The following is a 25,265-nucleotide window of genomic DNA, read 5'->3' as shown; positions in this document are numbered from 1 at the left end:
TACGGGGGGGCAGTCAGTCAGTCATTCCCAAGAAATCTCCCTCCCCCTTCGCCGATTAATCGAGCAAGCGGAACGATGAGCAACGTAGCCAAGAGACGAAGTAGGAAAGAGGTTTTTTTCTTATTTTTTTTTTTTGCAGGGGGGAGAAAAGGGTGGTGGGTTATTTGTTGCTGCTGATGCAGGCTGTGGCCCTTTATTTTTTTTTTTTTCCTTTTCCTTTTCTGTTGTGACACATGCATATGCGCGAGCCCCTTGCGACGGCCTCAACAAGAATTTGAAGCAGGGGGCCGGCAGGGCATCCGGGTATGTACATGCATACACGCATGCATGCATGCATTTTTCCACACGCAGCAGGTGTTGGGTGATGGGAAAGAAGTGAGCATACCCGCATCTACCTCGTCGAGATACTGCACTACATGTATATGGGTAGCCGACGCGAACAAAGAGAGAGCTTCACGCTCCGCGCTTCCTTGCACACTTGCTGCATTATTTTTCAAGTCTCCGTCTTGCGTTACTAATAGTCTTTTACATTTCGAGAGATTGGGAAAAGGAGGAAATAAATGGAAAGATCCCGCCCCGTCATAACCCTGCCCTGCTGCCCTGTCTTTTATTCTTTTTTGCCTCATCCTCATGGGAGCTTCATCAATTAACCTTTCGTGGTTTACACCGGACGCCGCGCGGGAATCTATAAAACATTACGCGAGGGGGAGAAGGTGTCTATGACAGCTCCATGGCCTCGCCACTGGCATTGCCGTTGGGTATCGAGAGTGTGACATCGCCGTCGACGCTGATGAAGCGCTTCTCAAACTCGGTGACGAACTGGACATATGTATTAGCTAAAGTCTCGACTTGAGCACTTCGTGTCTGCGGCTTACCTTGGCGCTACGACCAGGGTCGTAGAAGAGCTTGTAGCTCCTCTGGACATCGTCGATGCTGACTTCTGACGCCTTGCGTTTCTGAGCAAGGAGATACGACGTGGTGATGAGATTGCTGGCATATCTCAGGTTTGTCTCCGAACCGATCTTGGTGAGCAGGGCAAGAGCGTCGGGGGAAAGGTCAACCTCCTCTTCCTGAGCACGGATTGCAAGAATTTGTCTGATCTCCTCGGCCTGGTAGGGCGTGGTGCTGACGATGACTGTGCGGTCAAGGAAGTCGAGCGGAAGGCCGTGCGGGGACGAGTAGTTGGTGCCACGGATCTTGGTGTTGCCGCGGTTCGAGGCCATGATGACAATGGGTGCCAATTGATCCTCCAGAGCACGGTTGACGTAGGAGAAGCACTCGATGTCCAGCATGTGCACTTCGTCAATGAACAGCACGCCCGGGACCAACTCTGCCTTGCCCTCCTCCTTCCACTCGGCCACCTTGGTATCGATCTGCTGGCGCACCTCTTGCCTGATCTCGCCCGTGTCGCCAGAGAAGAGGGCGAGGAAGCCCTGGGTGCGGGAATTGATGACGTCGATCTCATGCAACGAGACGGTGTGCACAACCTCGCGGCGCTGTTGCAGCTCCCCGTCCGGGCACTGCACAAACTTGGTGTCGGCGCCCATGGCGTCGTAGTCACGCGAACGGGTGTAGGAGCGGCCCAGCTTCGTGATCTTGCCAGAAGCCTTGTCGATGGAGATGACGTCGCCAGCCATGACCTTCTCCTTGGTCATTGAGTCGATCATCTTGGTGCCCATGTCGTAGACGGTCTCCATGTCGGTGGTCTTGATGGTGAGCTTGCCCTGCTTATTGCTCTGCATTGGAAAAGGCCATTAGCATCTCGTTGCGCGAGCGGGACGGACAAGCTTACACCCGTGACGCTGCGGTCTATTTGGATCTCGACGACCTCGCCCTCAATGATCTCGCTCTCTTCCGTTATGCGCACACCAATGGACTTCCGGAAAGCCTGGGTCAAGGCCTCGGTCTTGGACATCTCGAGAGAGAAGATTTCGGAAGAGGCGAGCATGGTAAAGGGAACATCAGGGCCCAGCGACTGCGCCATGCCCATGGCAATGGCCGTCTTGCCGGTGCTGGGCGGACCAGCGATCAGGACAGCGCGGCCGGCAATCTTGCCATCCTTGACCATCTGCAGTATGACGGCGGCAGCCTTGCGAGCCTTCTCCTGGCCGACAAGGCCCTGCGACGCGGCCTTGGGCTCAAGGGTGTCAGGCTCGACACCCAGGCCGCGGATGTGCGAGTGGGCGGCGATGAGGTTGAGGCCGCGGAGCTCTTTGCTCTCGGCGACGGTGGTGATGGGCTGCGAGCAGGTCAGCAGGGGGCGGCGCGGGGCCGGGGGCGCGCAGGGCACTCACGGCGGCCATGGTGGGCGTGATGCAAAGGCAGAGGGTGGAAGTGGAGGCGCGCAAGCCTTCGTTGCAGCTGGCGGAACAGTCGCAGCGCCTGGTGGAAAGAAAGCGGGCCGGGAGCTCGGGGCAGGGGCGGGCGCGTGCAGCAAGGCGCGTCGCTGCCGCCAGCCTACTTATTAGTGCTCGCCCAAGCGCGTCGCGGCTTCGAAAGACCAACTGCACTCTCCTGTGTCGCAACGCCGGCTGAAGCTTGCTCTTGGCTCCAGCTTCGTCGAGATTCGGTGGCGGGCGGTGCAGACGTAGCACCAACGCAGCCCGATCGTGTCGCGCAAAGCTGCATTGCGCCAGCCCTGGATTGGACGGCGGACCCTGCGACGACTCACATCGAATGCCCGGCCCTCAGTCAGCACCATCAGCGCGGAAACACGTCCTGCTCAACGGGCTCACTCTCCCGCTCCCTCAGCTGCAACCCTCGCCCCGCCCGCCGGTGCACCTAGACTACGCCAACGCCGCGACCGTCGTTGCCTGGGCCCGTTTGCCGTCGAGCAATGCTCGCTCCCTCTCGACGTGATCCTGCTCGTGACGCCTGGGCCGAGCACACCTAACAACCAACTGTCGTGCTGTGCCGCACGAGGCACCAGTCCTGTAAGCCTGAGACACTACTGTCGGCTTCCTTTGCCTTCCGTCGCTCTCTTATAAATACGCCCTTCGTCGCCCTGCACTTGGCACACGCTCACCCCGCTGCGGCTTCACACCTGCGCCATGCCTCTGGGCACCCAGATCCGGCTTCCGCGCAAGCGGTTCACGCTCCAGTCCGACGACAATCGCCGTCCATCGTCTAGCGACGCATGCTGACGCATTCCCAGACAGGCCGACCTACATCACCCATCCGAACCGGACGCTGAAAACATGGCCAGCAACAAGCGGCCTGGGCGCGAGTTCTCGCCCCGCGATGCCCAGGAGCCCAAGAAACTCAAGCACACCAGCGGAGACGGGTCTTCCAAACAGGTAAGTCTTATCGTCGCTATCGGCCATTTGGAATCCGCGTGCAACAACGCCTGTGCGCCTTCGGCCTAGTCACAAACTGATTATACTCTCCAGAAGTCGCTGCCATTGCATAAGAGCGGAAGTTCCACTCCAGACTCAGCAAGCCCCCTCGCAGACGGCATGGGAACCTCACTTAGCAATCGGACCGCCTGTAATCAATCTGAGTCTAGGTCGAGCGTCAGCGCATCCGGCAGCCGTACGGGAAGCCCCGTCAGGAGGAGGCCGTCCAAGAATATCTTCGACAACCCACCTGAATCGAGCGGCCGACCGCCTTTGAGGATCTCCACCCCAAACCAAGGTGCAAAGGCTCCGTCTAAAGTTCCGGCTGGACCGACATCAGCCAAGGAAGCATCTACTTCGACAAGTGAGCTAGTCTCGCGGCCCACGCCGAAACGACCCAACACCGCGTCAGGCACTCCGTCGAGGAAATCCTCCGAGGATGAGAACAGTGTCTCGCTACCTCCTCCCCGCGGGCCCGCCCCGACTGCACCCATGATGGGTTTGTCAGCCGCTGCCGTCCCGACCCCAACGAGAACTTCTTCGGCGATAACGCCGTCGACAGCTACGGAGGCTGCTACTTCGGCCTTGACCCTAGGTACCACTCGGCGCGTAGAGTCCTTGAAGGCTATACTCACCGATATCTTCAAATTTGATGTGCAATTCACTCAAAACGCCTTGAAAATGGAGCGCTTGAGGGAACGCCACGAGCGCCTTCTAAAGCAGGCCTCAACTGAAGCCTCGGCTGGAAATGAAGCGCACAGCTCAGCGTTGGAACGGAACCTGAAGACCGTGGATGCAGAAGCGAGAAACATTGAGACACGACTGGACTCTCGAGTTAACGACCTGGAAGAAATGATGTTATGGGAAGTAGATAACTACATTTCCCGGCGCATTGGTGAGGTAAACGACAAAGTTCAAACTCTTGAGGAAAGGCATAGCTCAAGAGACGCCAAGCTCAAAGCAATCTTGTCTCCATTGCAAGTGGCTGAGTCCCCTAGTGGCGTCATTTCCCATGATGGCCTTGAGGCAATGGTCCGGCGGATAGTGAATGACCAGCTTGTTGCTAAGTTTAAAGGTCCGCTTGCGCCCATAGCTTCTCTCCCCAACGGGTCAACGCCTAAGGAATCATTGGCTCCAATAAGGGCCCCGAAAGAAACTGCTCCAACTGCGTCGACGGAGCCGCAATCTGAAATGGCCAAAGTGAAGAAAGACTTGGACGTCTTCAAGCAAGAAATGTATGCCAGGGATAAAGAAAGGGATACCAGGATGGAGAAACTGGAACAAGAAAATGCACATCTCAAAGGTCAAGTCACACAGCTCGAGGGCACAATGCAAAAAGCAAATGACAAGACATTTGCCCTCAACAACGCACTTACAGCCCTCACGGGATCGAAAGCCGACCAAAACGATGTGTCTGCCTTGAAGGTTGAAGTGACAACTATTTCCGGCAAGGTCGACAATGCTCTTTCTATCGAACAGGTTGTTACCAAGAGTCGAGCAGAAGTGAGGACAGTAAAGGACGAGTTGAAGGCGACGGTGGACGAGGTCGAGCGTATCAAAAGAGATATGAACACTACCACGGATCCGCGAAGGAGAATATTCCAGTCTCCAGCCACCGCCGACGTGAACCCGCGTGTCGACGGGATCCAAAAGCGCGTAGATGAGCTGGCATCACTCATCAATAGTCTGCCAGCTGCTTTGGAAGTCTCAAATCTGCGACTGGGTGCCGAGAAGATCAAAGAAGATATCCAGGAAATCAAGGAAGCCCAGGGCAAGGTATTAGATCGGTTGGACCGCCAGGAGGAAACCGCTGAAAGAGCTGCACGAGACCTTTACTCCGACAACACTCGGATAAATGAGATAAACAAGGATATCAGCGACCTCGACGATACACTTGACAGCCTCAAGAGAAAGGTGAGAGACATTGACACCGACCTCGACAACCTGGAGCAGGAAGTCGAGCAGCTTCCACATGCTAACTTCGACGGTTCCGGAAAGACGGAAGGGGATTTCAAGACCAAGACAGCCGAAATCACCAAGATTCAGGAGAAATTGCTCCGTCACGAGAAGGAGATCAAATCGCTTGACTCCAAAACGTCTGGGAAATCCACGCCGGATAACAGTGAGGCAATAACACGCAGGTTAGACAGCTTGGAAGCCAAGCAGGGCGCTCAGCAGGACTCCATCAGCACGACTACGCAAAACGTCGAAGCTTTACAAAAGACCACTGTTGATGTCAAGGTTTGACCCCAGAGGAGCGCACTGCCAGAACCCTAACTAATCTGTAACCCGCCAGGCTCATAAAAATGCCATGGATGATATCGAGCGCAAGTTTGAGCAGCGGCACGCTGCCTTGGCCAAACCAGTTGGCGAGATCCAAACGCGCCTTGACACCATAGAGCAGCAGCATTCCTCTTTGCATGACAAGGTTAATAGCATTGACGACAAGCTTGAAAATGCAGATACGGAAAGCCAGCGACGCGACGAGGTCCAAAGACGCTTTGACGCCATAGAGAGCGAGCAGTCTTCTATGCATGACAAGATTGGCAATATCGAGGTCAAAGTTGAAACTGGAAAGAAATTCGACGATGGTGTGCTCAAATATGTCAATGACCACGCCAAATCGATCAAGCGCCTCGATCGCATCTTGCGTGGCGATGAGCCCACTGACTCGGAAGTCGCTCTGCCCAGGGGAATGGGTTTGATCCAGCAGTTGGCCGATTTGGAAACTGTCATGCAAGCCGGGAAGCTGTCGAACCGGCGCCAGTCAACAGGGAATCCTGCCCCCGCACAACAACCCGATACTGTTCTGCAGGCAGCAGTCGGCATGTTGGAAAGGCGCTTCACACTGGTCGAACGCGATCATGCTAAGTTGAATAAAGCCATCGACGAGCTGAGGATAGATTTCGGTGGCTTCGAGGAATCAATAGCTGAGCAGTCTGAACTCATTGAGGCCGACGTCAAACGCCAAGTCAAGGATCAAGTTGCACTGGCTTTGGCTTCGGCGAAGCCGCCCACACAGCCAACGTCAACCACCGACGCCGTCGAGCATAGGATGGACGACCTTGCAAGCAGAATCCGGAACGAGATGCAGGACTTGCACCGGGACACGGCAGGACTGAATGTGAAGGAGATCGAAGATGCCGTCTTCTCGAAATTGGAACGGACGGCTTCGAGGATCGTGACGGAAAAGCTCGATGCCGCGAACCAGAGACTCGAGGCCTTTGATGGCCGTCTCTTAACAGTGTCGGCGTCGGTCACGCGCTTCGAACAAAACTATCCAAATGTCTGCTCGGAGACGCTGGCGGACATCCTCTCGTTCAGTAGGCCGTATGGCAAGTTGTCCGACTTCTTGAAAGCGGCGCTCGAGGCCATCCGTAACCTGCAAGGCCGATTCGATAACATGCTAACCCACCAGCTTGCTAACCACATATCGAATCAACTGATGCCGCACATCACCCACAAACTCGTAGGCCCGATCCGCGATGCCGTTGCTCCAATCATCAACAGCGAAATGAGGCAGAACCACAAACAGCTCAGCGACAAGCAAGAGCTGCTCGACATGCGATTCAACGACCTCGAGCAGAAGGTAAACACGACCGGCGATGCGGCATGGCAGGTACGCGTCAACCACCGTCTTTAAGCGTATGAAACAACTAACTAAACGAACACCAGGACGACCTGAGGAAACAGTCGGAGGAGTTCCTCCGCTCGTGCGCAACCATCAACGAGCGCGTCGACAAGGGCTCGCGCACGACGGACGAAGCCTTGCAAAAGCTCTGGGCCGTCGCCGACGCGCTCAAGACCGACTTTGACAGCGACAAGGCCCTTATCTGGGAGTACCTCAAAGAGCACCGCGAGAACATCGAACGCGCACAAGACGACTTTGGCAGCATCCAAGCCTGCGTCGTCCGCATCGCGAAGGAGACGAATCCGCTCCTGGTGCCCAACGACTGGCTCGACCTTGCTTGATCGGCATGCCGTCCGGCATCCTCACCATGTTGCCAACTCTCGACGCCGTTTGCTAATGCTACGCCACCCATCAACGACCTCGAAAGCAGCCCTGCTGAGAACATACATACATATCAACACAGCCTTCCGGCTGTTTCGAGTCGCGGGAAACAGCAGAGCGGGGTCTGGGGGTTTCGCCCCGAAGTATCTACACACACATTCCGGGCCCTTTCAGCCCCCCAGGGTATCATCTGCTCGATCCAAGAACCTTTCGATACCCGGTGTTTCTGCTTTTTTTTTTTTTTTTTTTTTTGGGGGGGGGGGGGGGGGGGGGGAGGTGTCCACCCTGTCACTTTGAGCCATTATTACTGCTGCTCCTGCGCGCCTCCTTTTCTTTGCTTGCTGCTGCACGATACCCCACACATCATCAGTAGCGGCTCTCGCTTCTGCCCCGGCCCTCTATCCTCTTCTTTTCTGTCTTCTTGCGGAACATACGGGAACGGCGTGAGATTGCTTTTTTTTTTCTTTTTCTCCCCAATTATTTTTCTTCCACCAGCGGCGTGGGTTTACATATCACGACGGCCTCCTTCTTCTTCTTCCCCTGCGTGGGTGCTTGCATGGCATGGCACAACTTTGTTCTGTCTTTCAGCAAGCGAGCGAGCGAGCGTGTGTCAGCGAGCGAGCGTGCCTTTTTCCTCTTTCTTCGGTTTCCGGTTTCTTACTCTTCCAAGCACACACTCTTCCTACAAAATACCGGGGTCTGGTACATAATTAGCGGAACATGGAGAAAGGGAATTGAGACGACAGTCGAACAATGGTGGAACATAGGGGGTGGTGGGGAGTAGCAAAACAAATGGGAAAGGCTTTCTGTCCGGACAACTTTTTCTCTTTTATCGGGCCCACTGGTTCTGCTCTTCCTTCTAAAATGACAGTTTTGTGTGCGTGTGTGTGTGACAGAGGGAGGGAGGGAGAGAAAACAGATACGTTGCCCACAACCGGACAAGATGTGTCTGTGATGGTCGGCTACCTGATGGAGTGTTTCCTGTCTCGGCCTGAATGCCTGTCTACCTTTCACGCCGAAATGGACACACACACACACACACAGAGAGAGAGAGAGAGAGAGAGAGAGCAAAACGAACATGGAGGAAAAGCAAGCGACGACGAATTCCGACCTGACACCGAAAGCCGCTTCCCCTCCCCTCCCCTCCCTTCCTCTCGCGGTGCGGTGCGGTGCGGTGTCTTCATTACCTCTGACCAGACCAGACCAGACCAGAAGAAGAAGAGGAGAAGAAGGTTGGAAACCCCCTTCTTGCCTTGACCATGATACCACCACTGCTCTGCACCGCACCGGCCGCTTTCCCACTCACATTCCAAAGCCACTCAGCCACTCAGCCACTACTCAAGTCGGCCATCCTCATCATCATCATCATCATCACACCAGAAGATCTGTTGTCTCTCTCTCTCTCTCTCTCTCTCTCTCTCTCTCTCTCTCTCTCTCATCAAGCCCGTGCTTGCAGGGAACAGCGGGGCGGGGCGCCAAAAAACGAGTTGTCGGCCCCCGCCGCGCTTCCACATCCACATCTCACACGGAGGCCTCATAGAGGAGGGAGGATTTATATTCGCGGGGTGGGTGGGTGGGTGGGTCGAAATCCAAGATCTAGAACGTTGTTTTTTGTGTGTGCGTTTCTCAAGAGTCCCGTCCGCGTCGTCGTCGTCGTCGTCGTCCTCGTCCGGATGTTGGATTCGAAACTACGTTACGCAAGGCAAGTGCGGTACCTAGCGTCGTTGATGGAGAAGATCGGAGAAGAGCCCACAGCGGATGAACGGAAAAAAGAAATTTTTGACCCCGCCCCGCATCTGCCTCTCGTAGAGATGTTCTACCGCTCTTTCTGTGGGGTGGTGGTTGAATACAAGACCCCGACATAAATGTACGTACGCATTTGAAAAATCTACATTTACGTCCGGATCGTACATCTGACTACCTACGTAAGATAGATATGGGGCGGGCTGATTTCTCTCCATCAACCGCCACGAAGCAGACAAAAGCGGGGAAGGGCGACAGAACCAAAAAAAAAAAAAAAAGAGGTATCAATTTACACCACTATCTCAATCCAATCCGCGCCCCTTCCCTTCCCTTCCCTTTCATCGGGAGCTAGCTCGCTCGTCCTTCGTGTTGAAACAACAGCAACACAACCACCCACCCACCCACTCCCACCCCTCTCAATCTGACCTTCTTTTTCCTCCACTTCCTCAATATCAAACAGCGGACGGGGAAAAAAAATCAAGACGATACAAAACTCCAAGCCCCCTCCCTCGCCAACAACAAACACAAAATATAAAAGAAACGGAAGAGGTAGAAAAACCAAAGCACGCAAGACTAAGAGATCTATATTTACCGCAAAAGAAAAAAGCCAAATAGCTGACTGACTGACTGCTCGGCTTCGCCTTTTAGCTGTTTTGCGATAAAACGAACAAGAAACAACCAAAAAGCAGTAGCGGCCGCAGCAGCAGCAGCAGCAGCAGCAGCAGCAGTGACAGGCTACGTAGTGGTAGGAACAGTTGGATACTCTCTATAAACGGGATTGATGAAGAATAGACAACGAATAGCGCCCGCCAGGACAACAACTGACGGATAGAACATGCCAAGTTGTGCCCAAAGAAAACAAAAAAGGTTCTCTCTCTGCTCTCTGTGTGCTTCTGTATACGTATGTGCGCGCGTCTTTGTTTTTGTATATTTTTGTGTGTGTGCAGGGATGATGATTGGAGGAAAAGAGACATCGGTGTGCGTGTTGTATGTGCGTGCCGTTTTTTTTCTTGAACCATCTACAATCCCTCCCCATCCCGAATGATATCCTTCTCCCCGATACCATTTGGAGAAAAAGCAGCAGGGACGGGAAGAAGCACAGGAACGTGAAACTCCATCAATGCAGGGGTATATGTGACCGCTATGGGGTTGGCGCAGAAACAAATAACTCTCGAAATCAAAAAGCGAAGAAAGCATGATGATGCTGGGAAGATTTGACAAGGAAATGAGTGAGTGTGGACATGAGTTTTACATCAGGTAAAGGAGAAAACAAGAGTTGGGGACGCCCAGGTTGCCGCTCTCGCCAATTTTTTGGGCGTGCGGGAAGATTCAAGAAAGGGGGGAGGAAGAACATGAAGGAATGTCGTCTTTGGTCAGGAGCCCGCTGCATCCAGCAATCCAATTTCACCGTCTCAATCAATAAACTCAAGAAGTAGTAATCACCTGCGGAACTGATCAAGTAAAGAAGTAACAATTAGCTTAAACGCAGTACAGGTTCTGCCAGCAGAACAGAATAACAAAAGCATAGACACGGACCAAAGGCCCATTACGAAAAGACAGGAACGCGAAGCAAGGAAAAAAGCAGAGATTAGAAAAACAGAATCAAGCAAAGGTGAAACTTACACTCGCGCCAATACCTCCCAGGCCGGCAGCAATGCCGCGGCTGGCCTCCATCCGTTGGCGGCCGAGCCAGGATTTTGGAGTCTCGGTCTTGGTGCGCTGGAGCACGACCGTGTTTGACTGGAGCCTGTTGGCCATATCGTACCAAGCGCTCATTATGAGTTTGTTCTCGCGTTGAAGGGCCTGGAGCTCCTTTTGGACATCGACCTGTTGGACGGGAAAAATCGGGGACGTAAGTCAGCGTCGGCCACTTTCGCGCCAGCAGAAGCAGGTGCGATGAGTGGTGTTTTCTCGCCGTACTGCCACGCCAGCCGTCGAATGATGAGAGGGCATGTCGAGACGGCACTCACCGATGCCTTGTCGCCCGCATCCTTCTTTATGCGCTCTAGGTTTGCCTTCAATGTCTTGACCATCGATTCCAGATCCGCGATGCGCTGCGTGTGGGAACCTTGTTAGCCGCCGCTTTCTTTGTGGGATGCTCCGAAGAGAGTTGCGTGTAGTAGATGGTCCGCGCCGGCTTCATCACCTGCCGCCATCTCCCACTTGCGGGCACCACGTTTGTGACGCGGCCATCGGGGTACAGGAAAATGCTTACCGAATCGCGAGACGAAAGATCGGCCAGACCGCTGCTCAGCTTCTTGATGACGTCCGAGGCAATGGCGATCTTGATCTGGTCGGCTTCCTCGTCCGGAGCTTCGCGGTGGAAGATCAATTGCTCCTGGAGGAGCTTGAACTCGTTCGCTTGGAGTGCTTCGGCATCCTCCTGGCGGAGAATATCGGCGTTGAGCAGCTTGTGGCGCAGCAGAGCCCTCCAGTCGTCGATCTCGTTGTCCAGCGTCTTCGCGTGCTTCTGAAGGTTGTCGTGTGCAGCAAGAAGCTGTTCGTGGTTCTCCTTCAATGTCTGGTGGTCAGCACTGGACGCTCCGTCCATCTTACCCGTTCCGGTCTGCTCGGCAAGCTTGGCCTGCAGCTCCATGTTCTTGGCCGTAATCTCGTGGACCTGGTTAGTAAGGTTCTTGAGCTCGGCCTCTGCAGCGTGCAGCTTGGTAGTCTGGTGAACAAATGGATCGTCGCTGTAATGATTGGTCAGATACTGCAGAACTTGTTCGCTTTCAATGCTGACAACGCACCCTTCTTTGAGCGATTGCTCGTCCTGTAGAGCGGCCTGAAGGCCGAGGTTCTCCTGGAAGACGTCCAGGTACTTCTCCTCCACCCTCTGGCATCTGGAAGTGAGGAGCTCGATCTTCTGCTGAAGAAGCTCCACGTCGGCGTTGTCCGTGTTGACGATGATCGACTTGCGTGCAATCGACTTGGTGTCCATGTCCTCGTCCTTGAGCTGATCTGCCAGAGAGCCGAAACCTTCGATACCCGTCGAGCGGTCTTCGACCTCGCGGAGTCTCTCCTCGAGCGATTGGTTCTCGGCCTGGTAGCGGTTGGACATGGTGGTGGCGGATTCAGCGCGTGCGATGGCTCCCTTGAGTTCTTGCTCCAAGCGAGACTTGGTCTGCTTGACTTCGAACAGGTCAGCCTCAGTGGTAGCAAGAGTCTGCATGGTCTCCTCGTTCATCGTCTTGAGGCGGGCATTCATCTCCCTCAGCTGATCAAGCTCCTGCTGGTCCTCGGTCAGAGACTGCAGACGCTGCTGCAGTCCTTGCTGAACCTTGACCTGCTCCTGCAGATGCTCGACCTTCTTGCGCAGGTTTTCCATGCCCTTGGTCTTCTGCAGCAGCTCATCGCGCTCAGCCTTGAGCAGCTGGTTCTCATCGCGAAGCTCTTGCTTGGTCTCGGCATCGCTCCTAAACCGCTCCAGATGGCGACCTTGGCTCTCGTTGAGGTTCTTGGCCTCCTCCAGATCCGTCTCCAACTGGGCAATGTAGTCGCGGTCCTTGTCTGCCTGGATCTTGAGCTCGGTAACCTCGTCGTCGTCGGTTCGACGGCCGCGGGTCTCCTGGAGGACTCTGGCCTCAACGAGCGCTTCGTCCAACTGAGCGTTCCTCTTGCGCTCATCGTCGAGGTCCTCGACGGCCTCATGCAACTTGGTCTGAAGGCGTTTGATCTCCTGGTTCGCCTTGATCAGGCGCTCCTCACGCTCGAGCTCAGGATCGCGCTGGATTGTGTCCGGGCGAGCCTCGCCATCTGAGGAGGTGATCTCCTCCTCGACGGATTCATCCTGCTTCGGCGGCTCCATGACCTTCTCCATGGCAACGTGTATGGTCTGGGCCATGATGGCGAGGTGCCCCTGATCGGTCGGCGGCATCCTGCTAACGATGTTGGTGAGGACCGGGTTCGCCTTCTCGGACGAGAAGCCGAGCATGAGCAGGCCCTTGAGCATCTTGCGGGTGATTTCGGTCAGCAAAAGGTCTATGTGTCGTGTCACGCGCCAGTGGATGCTCACCTTGGTGCTCTGGGTGACATCGCTGTCGATTGCGATGGCCTTCAGGTCGGGGTTGAGCAGGCGGATCAGGCCCTCGTTCATGGCGACTTCGCGCAGGTACGTGGTCATGGCCTTGTCGATGAACTTCACTGCTCTGTAGTCAGCGGCGCGGCGTCCCTGCAGCGGAATACGGTCGAGGGGGCGGTCAGCGACAAATGGGATAAGCGTACTGTTCTGCCATCTCGAAATCCAGCTCTCGGCCGTCTTCTGGCTGTCCTCGGGCAGGTCACCGGTGAAGTAGTCGGGGTCGAGCAGCTTCAGCATCTCCCACAGGAGGAGGCCATCCTGCAGGTCTTTCCAGTACTTGACGGGCTTGGGCAAGCCAAAGGTGTTTGCACACTCGAGCAGGGCCTGCTCGAGCTCGGGGGAGGTGGCGTCCATCCTGGGACGCGGGTGTTTCGGCGGCTGGCCGGGGCAGGAGCGGTGGTGGTGTGGTTAGTGGCCGTGGCCGATCTAGAGTAGTGAGCGGAGTGAAGAGAAGCTAGGTGTCGCCCTGTCCGACCACTCAAACATGGCTCCGGAGCAGCGGCGACATTGGATGTATATAGGCAAGACGAAGATGCGGTCGCGACGGTGAGGTGAAGGTGAACAATGCCGAAATTGGCCCCGGACCCTTGACGCGTGCAAAGGGAGCCCGCCGTGTGACGCTAGCGCCATGCTCCTCAACAAAGCGTCCTTTGACCGCCATAACAATGCCTCTGTTTTTCCACGCCGGGCCGCTTTGATGCCTCGCTCGTCTTTCGCGCCGCTGGACAGCTAGACGAGGCCTACATTGTTCGTGTGCACCCCAGCCAAACAGTGACATGACAGCCCGCCATGCACAAGCGTGCGGCCCGGCCCCGCCCCTCTCAGCCCTGCGTTCCGTCGAGTCACCCGCGCCATTCTTCACGCTGCTGGTAGCACAAAACAACTCCACTCCACGGGAAATCTCTACATGGGATCTTGTACTGAGCTACCACGACGATTCCCATGCACTAGACTTTCAGGATGGTATGCTTTCAAAAGTGCCATGTTGTGATATTACAGACTACTATTCAAATGAGTGCGACCGGAGTTTCTTCTCGTCCCATCGCTCCCGCGTCATAAGCATAAATCATCGAGTCGCGCGTTGTAATGGTCCGCGTGTACCAGAGTGTTCACTGCGAGGACTCGCTCCAGGCGTGCACCTCTTGGTCTTCCTCCATAACCAGGTTGCCCCAGTTGTTCGTGGTGAACGTCTCCTTGGCCTTCTCAAAGACATAGTCGGGCGCTTCGACGAGGATGGCGCTGTTCGTGAGCGTTAGAGCTTTGTTCGGCTTGCTCCGACGGAGTAGAATCATTCAGTGAGCTTACTGGATCAGCGCTGTCGGCCTGTTAGTCTGGCTCTCGAATGTCAAAGATGCAAAGTTACTTACAGTACTTGTGGACGACTTGGCCCTTCTTTTGTCGTTGTTAGTTGGAAATATCGCCGACAGCATACGGATCGCCTACCTCTTGCTCGATCCACTCGATAGCATGGTCGATGACGCTGGGGCTGTCGGCGCTGATCAGGACCACCTTCTGGGGCGCAGAGCCGACGACGCAGGCCGCGAGCATGGCAAGCAGCAGCGAAAAGATAAAGAGCTGCATGGTGGTGGGTGGCGAGTGCGGGCGTTCGCGTGTGTGCAACTGCAGGACTGTAGGCTGGTAGCAGAGGGTGCGGGGTTTTGCGGTGACAGGTCAACAGCCGGGAGCCTGGGGTTTAATAAGGCCTGCCTAGAAGAATGCCTGGGGCCTGGGGAGACGCAGAGCGATGCGTTCATCGCCCCTGCGTACCTACCCTCCTGCCCATCCCGGCCGCCAATCGGACCTAGCCGCATCCGCCCTAGCGCGCGCCAAGCTCCGCTGCCGCCGCAGGCAGAAGAAAGGCCGTCGCAGCCGCCCATCGTCAGCCAACCTCACCTCATTTCACCGCAAACACCACGCTGTCTCCATCCGCTCGCCTTTGCCGCTGCGACCAGAGGCACCGCCAGCCTCCACCCCCATAGCTTCGCGCTCCACCCGCCGCCGGATCCCCCGCGGCCCCTTGTGTGCCAGCGCAGCTCGAGCGCGCCACGCCTGCAAGCTCATCACGCCCTCGTCACGCCCTCATACTCGTGGGAAGGTATTGGGAGGAGGACGAGCCGTTGTTCAGCGCGCGCACAGAGTGAGGCGGGTTTTTGTTGGCGTAGTTTTGGGCAGGTCCGGTTCTCTTTCACTTTCGACGGCGGTCATTCTATTCTGGCTCGCTTGGACAATAGCTAGCAAAGATACACGAGCTGCTTTTGATTTCCCGTTTCTCGCGAGCGATAGAGCAGAAGACCTTTTCCACCACAACTCTTGAAAGTTGGATCCAGGCGCTGGGCTTGCCAACCCAGCTGTCGCACCGCACTCGCGTCTGACTGCAGCACTAACCTGAAGCACTTGCATCAGCCCATCATGTCACTCCCATCTGCAGAGGTTGCCGCCGACTTTCGCGATGCCTTGAACGATCTCAAGTTCAACAGCAGGCCCGAGATCAGCAATCTAACCATCATCGCGAAAGAGAATACTGAGCACGCGCAAGCGATTTCACGCGAACTCGAAGAGCACATTAAAACGGTAGGTCTCTCCACGCCTCCAACCCACGGACACGCACCTGACCCGCTGTACAGACGCGTCCCGAGTACAAGCTGCCGGCGTTGTACGTGCTTGACTCGATTGTCAAAAACGTCGGGACTCCGTACACGGTCTATCTGGGGCGCAACTTATACAACACCTTTGTGAACACCTACACTCTCGTCGATAACCCCACCAGGAAGGCCCTCGAGGGCTTGCTGCGCACATGGAAGCAGCCCGTTCCCGAGTCCATGGACACCCGGCCTGTGTTCCCCGTTGACATCACCCGCGCCATTGACAACATGCTCCTCAAGTACAAGACGGTGATAGCCCAGCAACAGCAGAACCAACCAAGGGCAGCAGGGCCGTTCCCAGGTCCGGATCCCAGAGCTACACATTCACCGTTCCCTCCCGGAAGTGCAGCAAGGCAGTCGCCAGCTCAGAATGGAATGCCCTTCCATCCTCCACCAATGCCCGCCCGCCAGTCTCCGGCTCCTGCCATAACATTGCCGTTTGGCATGCCACCGCAAGCTTACCGTAACTCTCCGGTCCAAAGCGGGACACCGTTCGCACCGCCGGCCGCTCCGTCCCTGGAGAAGATTCAAGGAGACGTAGAAAGGCTGATTGTAGCTGCTAAGCTAGACTTTGCTGCAAACCCTTATGATCCGGAAAAGCAGAAGAGATTGAAGACTTTCTTAGATCTGCAGACCATCCTGAAGGCACAACAGCTGCCACCTGATCAACTTCGAGCCGTTGAGCAGCAGCTAGCCACGCTTGGTGGCGCATCACTGGCGCCATCAGCTCCAGTGTCCATCGCCCCAGTCAGCACGCCCTTAGCATCCCTTGGTTTCCCCATGCCAACACCGACCCCCCAAATTCCCTCCATTCCGACGCCGTCGCAACAATCTACTCCAGCTCCCCCGGTGGCACCTGGTGCCCAGCCTCCTTCGCTCGCGGATTTGCTTCGGGGGTTCAATAGCGCAACTCCCAGCCAGAACCCAACTCCCGCTCCGCCTCCTCCCTCGGCTCCTCCGGCGGCTGCGCCGGTGAATAATACCTTCTCCCTCCTGGATACGCTCCGTGCTCAAGGGTTGCTGGGAGGCGGTTCCACGCCCATGCCAGCTTTCGCAACTCCGGCTCCATCCGCTAACACAGGATCGACGCGCAACGACGTTGAGTTGACCAAGGATTCGATCAAAAGACCCCGTCCGGAACTGATCGGCTTGCTCTACGAAGCTCGGCCGAACCAGTGCTCCACCTGTGGCCGTCGCTTCCCGTCGGGTGATGAAGGCAAGGTCCAGAAAAGGAGGCATCTCGACTGGCACTTCAAGGTCAAGGACCCGAATCTCGTGAAGCAGGCCATCCACCGCAGCTGGTACATTGGCGAGAAGGAATGGATTGAGTATCGTGAGCAGGACGAGGCCAAGCCACCCCCAGAGACAAACGGCAACGCAGCGGCCGCTGCTAAGACGAACCAGCAGCGTTGGGTGCGGATACCTCTGGACCCAGAGCTCGTCAACGCTCCGTGCCCGATTTGCCAGGAAAAGTTTACGCCGTCAAGGCTCGATGACGAGTTCGTGTGGATGGACACCATTCAGGTCGGACCGAAGTACTTCCATGCTAGCTGCTACGAGGAGGCATACGGAAATGCAAGGAGTACACCTGTGTCGATTCTGGGCAAGAGACCGGCGGACGAAGGCGCCAACACGCCGTCGAAGAAGATGCTGGTCTGAGCACGACATGTACATGATAGAGATTGGATCCGGCGTTCTCGGAGGTATGGGGTTCAGCGCTTTGGCTTACATGGACGATTTGTGGGTTTTAGGCACACGGGGAAGAAGGGCGGATGATTTCAATTGCATAGCCACCGGGTTTGCAGAAGGTTGGGCGACACACGAGGCAGCGGCCATTGCTCTATAAACCACGGCCCGACCCGTGGTACCATTGTTAGGAGAATCCAAGTGCCCACGGGCGATCAAATTAGAAATTCAGGATGCACTGCGTGAGAGACACCCGAGGAAGCATGCCGACGCGTGGTGTGCAGCCCTGTTCAGGTACCGCGATAGCCGACGAATCGGCATCATCACACGGTAGCAACGGAGCGAATCAAAGCAAGGAACTTTTGCTTCACGAGCAAGGCGGCATCACGTGAGGGTCATCTCGGTCCGCGGGAACAACTCGGACAGAGGGGAAGGTGGGCCCCCAGCCGCCCGCGGAAGGAGCTGCGTCCCGCCGTCGCCGAGCTCTCGTCAATATCCGCCGAGACGTCCGCGATCCTGGTTTTTCCAGACATCCGCTCCCCCAACCACTCCTCACCAGAGCCATTGACCCGCCCATCTCAGCGCGCTCCCTCCGCCGCAGTCCGCATCCCCCGCAGCTTTCTCGCCCACCAACCCCCGCCGAAATCCGTCGCAATGGCTCCGACCGTGGAACAGATTGTCGACGACATCAAGAGCTCCATCCAGAAGCTCGAGGGCCGCATATCCGACCTGGAAGGCAAGGTCGAGGGCAAGGCCGCCGGCCTCACCGCCCCCAGCGCCATGCGCATGATTTTGATGGGCCCTCCCGGTGCCGGTACGTGCGAACATTCCATCTCCGACGTCGCGTTTGGGCGAGCCTCGAGCCGCCGACATGGGGTGGAGGGAGACGAGAAGGGGCGCCGGCAAGGGCGACGTTGAAGCTTCAAGCCCGATAGCAACTTTCACTGACATGCCGTGACAACGAACAGGCAAGGGCACCCAGGCGCCCGCTATCAAGGACAAGTACTGCGTCTGCCACCTTGTACGTCATCCCGCCTGCGTAATCCCGCGCGCCCCTACAGCCGCGGTTCGGTGCTGATTTTGGAGTTTCATGAGCAATAGGCCACCGGTGATATGCTGCGCGCGCAGGTTACGAAGAAGACTGCTCTGGGTAGGGAAGCCAAGAAGATCATGGACGCCGGCGGCCTCGTCAGCGACGAGATCATGGTCAACATGATCAAGAGCGAGCTCGAGACCAACTCCGAGTGCAAGAACGGGTATGACTCCACCCTCCATCTGGCGTGACATGGGATGAGCGGCCCGCTGCGTCGGTCTGATGGATGGACGGTGCTAACGCGGCAGCAACAAACAACAGCTTCATCCTCGACGGCTTCCCGCGCACGGTCGCGCAGGCGGAGCGGTTAGACGACATGCTCAACGCCAAGCAGCAGAAGCTCATGCACGCCGTCGAGCTGCAGATCCCCGACGAGCTGCTGGTGGCGCGCATCACGGGCCGCCTCATCCACCCCGCGTCCGGCCGGTCGTACCACAAGATCTTCAACCCGCCCAAGGACGCGATGAAGGACGACGTGACGGGCGAGCCGCTCATCCAGCGCTCCGACGACAACGTCGAGGCCCTCCAGAAGCGCCTCGTCACCTACCACAAGCAGACGTACCCCGTCGTCTCGTACTACCAGAAGACGGGCATCTGGCGCCCCGTCGACGCCTCGCAGGAGCCCGGCCAGGTCTGGCAATCCCTGCTCAAGATCTTCGACGACAAGTCGTCGTCGTCCAGCTCGCTCCTCGCCAAGATCGGCCTCAAGAACTAGATGTGCACATTATTCCTCCTCTACCACCTCCTCCCCCTCAAATCTATTTTTTTTTTTAAAGCTTCGATGTGCGCGCGCGCGACTCCCGGGAATATTTCGTGATGTTTTCCCCCCCTCCCCCTCCCCGCCAACTGTTCAAAAGGGTTGTGTCGTCATTTGTTTATTTTTGTTGGTCTTCGGCATCGCCTTTTTCCTGCTATCGAACTGCTACTGGGATTCAGTAGAAAACTGGGTCCATGGGTGGAGTTGGTGGTGGTGGTGGTTGCGGTGGTGGGGATAATCACGGGGGGAGAGGAAGATCGGGCGGGTTGAGGAAATTAACATGTACTTGTGAGTGAGTGAGTGAGTTGAGTGAGAGCGGATTAGGGGATCGATCTCGTCTCCCTCGATCTCGGCCAAGAGCTTTCGACGAGTTATGGATGGTCACTACTGTTTGAAAGCTGAAAATGCCCCTTTATTTTTGCATATAGGATCCTCGCTGTCTCTGTGTATATGCCCTATGTGATTGGTATGTGTGTGTGTGTGCTAGATGGTGAAGCAAATCGAGTGTAGATGGATGGAAGCAGTGCCCTTGTTTTCTTCTGATTCGTTTTCGAAGTCATTTCGTGAACGGACTCCAACCTGCTGAATCTTCGTTTCTACACACCGGCGAATTCCCCACCGCTCGAATACGTCTACGAACACCATGCCAATTTTTCGCAAGAGGAAGAAAACGTACGGTCTCCCTGCCACCCACCCGGCGGTCCACATCCGGCCTCCTTGCTCGTTTTCCTCAGCTCTACACATGCACAACAGCTCTCGGTCATGCTTGCATTTCCGGCCGTCGCACTAGCCAGAAGAGATCAGACCTGTTCCGCCTCCTCCGTACCAAGAAGAAATAGACCCTTATCCGCATCTGGCTCGTATACTCCAGCATACTCGTGTGGGATGGAGTAGGGCGGTTGGATGCGAGACCCGGACGTAAGCGTGCGCGTTCGAAAGTTACATGCACGTCCGGATCTTGTGTTCGACGTCTACGTACGTATACAAAAATCGTGGGTGCAGTATCGGTGCAGGGCAGATGCGGGCGGGCCAATTTCTTTTGCCACCTGCTGTTGTTGTGCCGCTGCTGCGTAGTAGTAGGAGGAAGAGAGGAACACTCGGTAGGACCCGGTTCCAGGGCCGTCTGTTTTTGCCGCAAACAGGTGGCTTGTTGCTTCCGCTCCGAGGTTAGTGTCACATCTGCCTTGTAGATTCTACATGGGGGTGGGTGGGTGGGGTAGTTGAATACAAGATCCGGACGTAAAATGGTCAAGTTTGAAATGCGCACGCACATTTTTACGTCTGGATCTTGTATTCAAACTACCTATGCAGGAAGAGCGTATATCGTCCCCGAGGAGCAGCTCAAAGGGCCAATGTCTTTTTTGTCACCCCGCCGTAGCCCCCGCCCGTGTCGAGACGGAATGCGCCGCCGCCGGCCTGCCTCCGGTCATCACACAGAAAACGTCGAGGTCGATGCTTCTTTGTCATCCGAGGAGGCGCGACTCAAAGCAAGCCCGCCCGCTCGCTCCCCATGCCATGCCGCCGGCCAACGTCCAAGTCGCCCGATCCCGACTCCCGCCGGCACCAGAGACGCCCCGCCTCTGTCCCCGTGTCGTCGAACAAGAACGTTCCTTTCGTCCCTCGCTTTGCTTTTCACGTCGTCTCGGCTCACTCACTGCGACGCAGCCGACACCGCAGGCACCTCGGCAGACGACGATGCCGCGGCGACGCCGACGTCCTTCTCCCACGGCTTCTTCCGCTTCGACGCCACGGGCGCCGTGCCTTGGCCCTCGAGCACCGTGTCCGGGATCTCCTTGATGCCCGGGATGGGCTGGCCCGTCGTGATCAGCTCGACGATGTGCGCGAACGAGGTCGGGTACGGCGCTTCTTGCTGTTGTTGTTGTTGTTGGGTTTCGGCGGGCTGTGCTGCCGGTGCGGAAGTCGGGGCGGATGTTGTGCCGGCACCGTGTGGTGGTGGTGGAGGGGGAGGCGTTCGGGAGGGCGAGGGCGTGGCGGGGAGGAGGTCGACGGGGGCGAGGCCGTTGGGTGCGGTGGTGGGGACGGCCGAGGGAGTGGGTGTGCTCGCGCGGTAGGCTTTGTAGGCGTCGAAGTCGACGGGGGTGTTGAACTTGCTGGGTTGGGGAGTTAGCGCCAGTGGACAATTGGTTGTCGCGAGATGGTAAAGCATGAGGAAGCTCCAATGGCGGGGTATAATGCGGGGAAACATTGAGGCTGGGTGGTCTGGCATACCGGGAGTAGTAGAAGCAGCGTGCACGGAGAGCCAGCTCCACTGCTTGTTCCGAAGACGCAGTAGAGCCTAGAATGGCTCCGAGACCGCTTTGAAACTCGGCATCGGTGTCCCACGGGTAGCTGTCCACCTGGGCGTAGATGGAGCTGGACGCGGAGGACGAATCGGGGGCAGCAGCCATGGCGCAAGCTCTCGGGATTGAGGGGATTGGCTGCGAGCGAACAGAAATGCAGAGCAGTTGTCAGCAAACACGGTGCAACAGCGGTCGTGCGAGGAAGCGGGGAGTGGGAGAGCTCGCACCCATGAGGCACATCAAGGCTTGGCGCGTCTTACGTAACGCCGCCGCCAGCTCCTCGCGCCTCACCTGCCGCCGACCTTCACACCCAAGTCACAACACCCGCTACCCACACCCGCCCCCATCTGACCCCCGCCAGCCCTCTCCAGCTTCAACTCGATCCTGCTTCATCCACGCCCACCATTGACCGGAGCTCTTGGTTTGCGCGCGCTGCTGCCAGCTTGCACCTAGCTCAGCCCCACAATGTCTGAGTACATCGGGTATGTCGCCTTTCGCGCTGCGCCATGGCCCGGTCATTGATAGCTGACATGATGCTGCAGTGCCCAGATATCTCTGGTATCCAAGAGTGACATCAGGTCCGTCCTGCCACGTCTCCCCAACCCGCCACGCGTGCCTAACTCCAGCCTGCAGATACGTCGGAACGCTCCACGAGATCAACTCCGAGAACTCGACCGTCGCGCTTGAGAATGTCAGGTCCTTTGGTACCGAGGGACGCCGCAACGGCGAGGACGAGATCGCTGCCTCGGACAACATCTACGAGTACATCGTCTTCCGTGGCAGCGATGTGAAGGACCTCCGGATAGAGGGCAAGGTCGAGGAGCCCAAGCCTGCGCCGCCGCCCATGCCCAATGATCCCGCTATCCTTGGCGTAAGTCTGCCCTTGGCCCGCCCTCAACCTCCGTTGCACGCTTGATGAAGCATTTCGGATGTAAATTACACTACTCACCGAGAGCGCAAAACCGTGTGGATATCTCCGTTGCCTTCCTTCTGACCCAGCTCCTCCCACTGCCACCTTCTGATCCGATGCTTCTCGTGCATAATTACTGAACCTTCCACGAATAGGCCGCTCGCCCCGTTCAGTCCACCCCGCAAGGCGCTCAGCAACCCCCGCCTCCCAACTTCCCCAATCCGCAGCACTTCCAACCGCCGTATCCGACCTCCGGTCCTGGTCCTTACCCGCCCTTCCAGAACACTCATTTTGGTCCTCCCGGTGCCTACCCTGGAGGTCCTGGTGGTCCTCCTCGTGGTCCCGGCGGTCCCGGCGGCCCTGGAGGCCCTGGCGGCCCCGCTGGTTTCCCTGGATATCCCGGCATGCCGTACGGTGCGCCCCCCGGTTGGTACCCTCCTCCCGGCCAGGGTTTCCCGCCGGGTCCTCCTGGCCCCTTCTCGCCGCACCCCAACCAGATGCACGTCGGCCCGCCTGGCCAGGGTCCTAAGCCCGGTCCTCCTGGTCCCGGCAAGGAGCAGGGCCCCGTCGAGGCCGATGCCGCCCCAAAGTCTGCCGAGGAGAAGAGCAAGTCCTCGACGCCTGCGCCAGCTCCTGGCCCAGCGCCAACTCCCCCCGTTGACTCCAAGCCTGACACCGCTGCCGCTCTGGCTCCCGCCCAGCCCAACGCGTCTGCCGTCCCGCCGACTGGCCCCAAGGCGGCGCCTACCGGTCCGAAGAATGGTCGCATAGTCCCCGTTGTTCCCCTCGCTACGCCCGGTCAGAAGGCTGCCGCTCCGGCCGCTGCTCCTCAAGCCGCCCAAGCTCCTCAGCAGGGCGCCAACCCGCCGCAGCAGTACCGTGACGCTACGCAAGCTGCCACTGCTGCTGTGGCCGCAGCCATGGCCAAGCTCAAGCCACAGAGCGGAGCTCCTCCGGTTCAAGGTGGCGATGCGGCCATCACAAATCTTACGCAGAAGGTTGCGGAGATGCGTGCCGACGACAGGGCCAGGCACGGCAAGCCGCCTGGCGTTGGTGGATTCCCTCAGCGTGGAGGTCGTGGCGGCCGGCGCGGTTCCGGTCGTGATCAGCACAGCAAGCCTTTTGAAGTCCCTGGAACCGATTTCGATTTTGAGGGTTCCAACGCCAAATTCAACAAGCAGGACCTGGTGAAGGAGGCCATCGCCACCGGATCTCCTCTGGGTACTCCTGGCGAGGAGATCGAAGAGCCCAACGGAGCAACCAACGGTGCCGCCGTAGCCGAGAAGGAGCCAGTCGTCATCCCGGCCGCTTCGTACAACAGGAGCAGCTCTTTCTTCGACAACATCTCGTCGGAACTGAAGGATAGGGAGGAGGCCAGGGGCAAGCTGGGCGGCCACGAGTTCCGCACCGAGGAGAGGAGGAAGAACCTCGAGACGTTCGGACAGGGCAGCGTCGACAACTACCGCGGCGGCTACCGCGGTCGCGGTCGTGGCCGGGGCTTCGGCCGTGCTCGTGGTGGCTTCCGTGGTCGCGGCGGCGGTGCTGCTCGTGGCCGTGGCGGTCACGCACCGACTGCCTTCGAGGCTGGCGCCCTGTGAAGTCTGGGCTACTTTTTCCATAGGGGTTCATCGCTTACTTGCTTCTTTCTCTCCAGTCTAACCGTCCGAAAAGTGGGGGGCGAAAAAAAGGGCAGAAGGGGAACAGAACCAAAAGCAATAAGGACGGATTTTACGGATCTGAACGAAAGCCCTCTCGGCGTTTTGTTATTCTAGTTTTTTTGTCGTTGATCAACGGGCGAAAGAGATGAAGCATCTGACGCGGGGAAGGCTGCTGCGACTCTTTTTTTCTATTCTTTTCCGAGTTTTGAAAGGGTTTTCGAAATGGTCTTTTTTTGCTTGCTTGCTTGCTTGCTTGCTTGCTTGCTTTTCTTTGCCTGATTGATTGACTGATTGATTGATTGCGTGATTGATATTGCAATGGGCGACGGAAAGGAATTAAAACGAGCATGAGCAGTAGCAGTAGCAGCACTTATACACGGGCGCGGAGGGAAGCAAGCAAAGGGGGAGAAGTGATGAAATGGCATCATCATCATCATCATCATTATCGTCGTCGTCGTCGTCGTCGTCGTCGTCAAAAATCCGGATAAGTGGAGAGACACATATGTACAACTATTCATCATTCATCTTTCATTGCGAAAGTCCCGTCTTTTCTCTCTTTTACTTTTGGGTTGCGCTGTTTGCTCGTTGGTCACTTCGCTTGCTCTACGTGGGTGAAGCGCGCATATGCATGCTCGTGTTTTTGTGTGGGGGTTGTTGAGTTTCGACCCGGATGGTGGTCGTACGTATAGATTCACTGTCTATTTAAGTCTTTTCTTCGGTTCTCTCCAAATCGTTGGTTTGCTACCGCTTTAGCATAAAGCTGGTATAATATGGACGAGGCGCAACCGTCGAGGGATCTATTAAGAGAAAGCGGCGTCTTGCTTGCTGCCCGTCACTTTTGAATTGATGTCTTAGCATCCTCGGCCAAGGTCACCACTTTGACAAGCATAGAGGTGATTTTTCCGGACGCAGGAAATCAATGCATTGTGCTGCTTAAAGCAGCTGGGGGTATCAGCAAGAAAATAAAAAAGACCGCCGCCAACAACGGACTTATCCCATCCAGTCCGAGGATATGATTCAAAGAGAGCAGACACAAGGAAAAAAAGGA

At 56.7% G+C, this 25,265-nt stretch overlaps 8 protein-coding genes across 8 annotated transcripts; 4 read left to right on the top strand and 4 right to left on the bottom strand.

Moving 5' to 3' along the window:
* Positions 1-717: 717 nt before the first annotated feature.
* Positions 718-2,303, bottom strand: RVB2 (RuvB-like protein 2; the record flags this gene model as incomplete). Its single annotated transcript, XM_066778185.1, has 4 exons — positions 718-819; positions 876-1,736; positions 1,793-2,239; positions 2,295-2,303. The coding sequence occupies 4 exons, from the start codon at positions 2,301-2,303 to the stop codon at positions 718-720; spliced, it is 1,419 nt and encodes a 472-aa protein (XP_066632280.1).
* An 894-nt stretch (positions 2,304-3,197) lies between these two features.
* On the top strand, positions 3,198-7,307 carry SLS55_006755 (uncharacterized protein; the record flags this gene model as incomplete). Its single annotated transcript, XM_066778184.1, has 4 exons — positions 3,198-3,296; positions 3,681-5,576; positions 5,632-6,954; positions 7,011-7,307. The coding sequence occupies 4 exons, from the start codon at positions 3,198-3,200 to the stop codon at positions 7,305-7,307; spliced, it is 3,615 nt and encodes a 1,204-aa protein (XP_066632279.1).
* A 3,262-nt stretch (positions 7,308-10,569) lies between these two features.
* Positions 10,570-13,525, bottom strand: SLS55_006754 (uncharacterized protein; the record flags this gene model as incomplete). Its single annotated transcript, XM_066778183.1, has 4 exons — positions 10,570-10,587; positions 10,714-10,917; positions 11,061-11,144; positions 11,306-13,525. The coding sequence occupies 4 exons, from the start codon at positions 13,523-13,525 to the stop codon at positions 10,570-10,572; spliced, it is 2,526 nt and encodes an 841-aa protein (XP_066632278.1).
* A 755-nt stretch (positions 13,526-14,280) lies between these two features.
* SLS55_006753 (uncharacterized protein) lies at positions 14,281-14,752 on the bottom strand (the record flags this gene model as incomplete). Its single annotated transcript, XM_066778182.1, has 4 exons — positions 14,281-14,443; positions 14,477-14,486; positions 14,539-14,563; positions 14,615-14,752. The coding sequence occupies 4 exons, from the start codon at positions 14,750-14,752 to the stop codon at positions 14,281-14,283; spliced, it is 336 nt and encodes a 111-aa protein (XP_066632277.1).
* Positions 14,753-15,580: 828 nt separating this feature from the next.
* PCF11 (mRNA 3' end processing factor) lies at positions 15,581-17,472 on the top strand (the record flags this gene model as incomplete). Its single annotated transcript, XM_066778181.1, has 2 exons — positions 15,581-15,742; positions 15,796-17,472. 2 exons carry the CDS (start codon positions 15,581-15,583, stop codon positions 17,470-17,472), a joined length of 1,839 nt encoding a protein of 612 aa, XP_066632276.1.
* Positions 17,473-18,153: 681 nt separating this feature from the next.
* On the top strand, positions 18,154-19,307 carry ADK1 (adenylate kinase; the record flags this gene model as incomplete). The annotated part of the gene is made up of 4 exons (XM_066778180.1): positions 18,154-18,313; positions 18,468-18,520; positions 18,601-18,755; positions 18,854-19,307. The coding sequence occupies 4 exons, from the start codon at positions 18,154-18,156 to the stop codon at positions 19,305-19,307; spliced, it is 822 nt and encodes a 273-aa protein (XP_066632275.1).
* A 1,693-nt stretch (positions 19,308-21,000) lies between these two features.
* SLS55_006750 (uncharacterized protein) lies at positions 21,001-21,757 on the bottom strand (the record flags this gene model as incomplete). The annotated part of the gene is made up of 2 exons (XM_066778179.1): positions 21,001-21,460; positions 21,579-21,757. 2 exons carry the CDS (start codon positions 21,755-21,757, stop codon positions 21,001-21,003), a joined length of 639 nt encoding a protein of 212 aa, XP_066632274.1.
* A 357-nt stretch (positions 21,758-22,114) lies between these two features.
* SLS55_006749 (uncharacterized protein) lies at positions 22,115-24,157 on the top strand (the record flags this gene model as incomplete). The annotated part of the gene is made up of 4 exons (XM_066778178.1): positions 22,115-22,131; positions 22,192-22,227; positions 22,283-22,520; positions 22,715-24,157. 4 exons carry the CDS (start codon positions 22,115-22,117, stop codon positions 24,155-24,157), a joined length of 1,734 nt encoding a protein of 577 aa, XP_066632273.1.
* Between the last annotated feature and the right edge of the window lie 1,108 nt (positions 24,158-25,265).

Source organism: Diplodia seriata (genome assembly GCF_021436955.1).
Source record: "Diplodia seriata strain FDS-637 chromosome Unknown scaffold_6, whole genome shotgun sequence".
Lineage (NCBI taxonomy): Eukaryota > Fungi > Ascomycota > Dothideomycetes > Botryosphaeriales > Botryosphaeriaceae > Diplodia > Diplodia seriata.
Note: the sequence above shows the minus strand (reverse complement) of the source record. Positions and strands in the feature narration are given on the sequence as shown.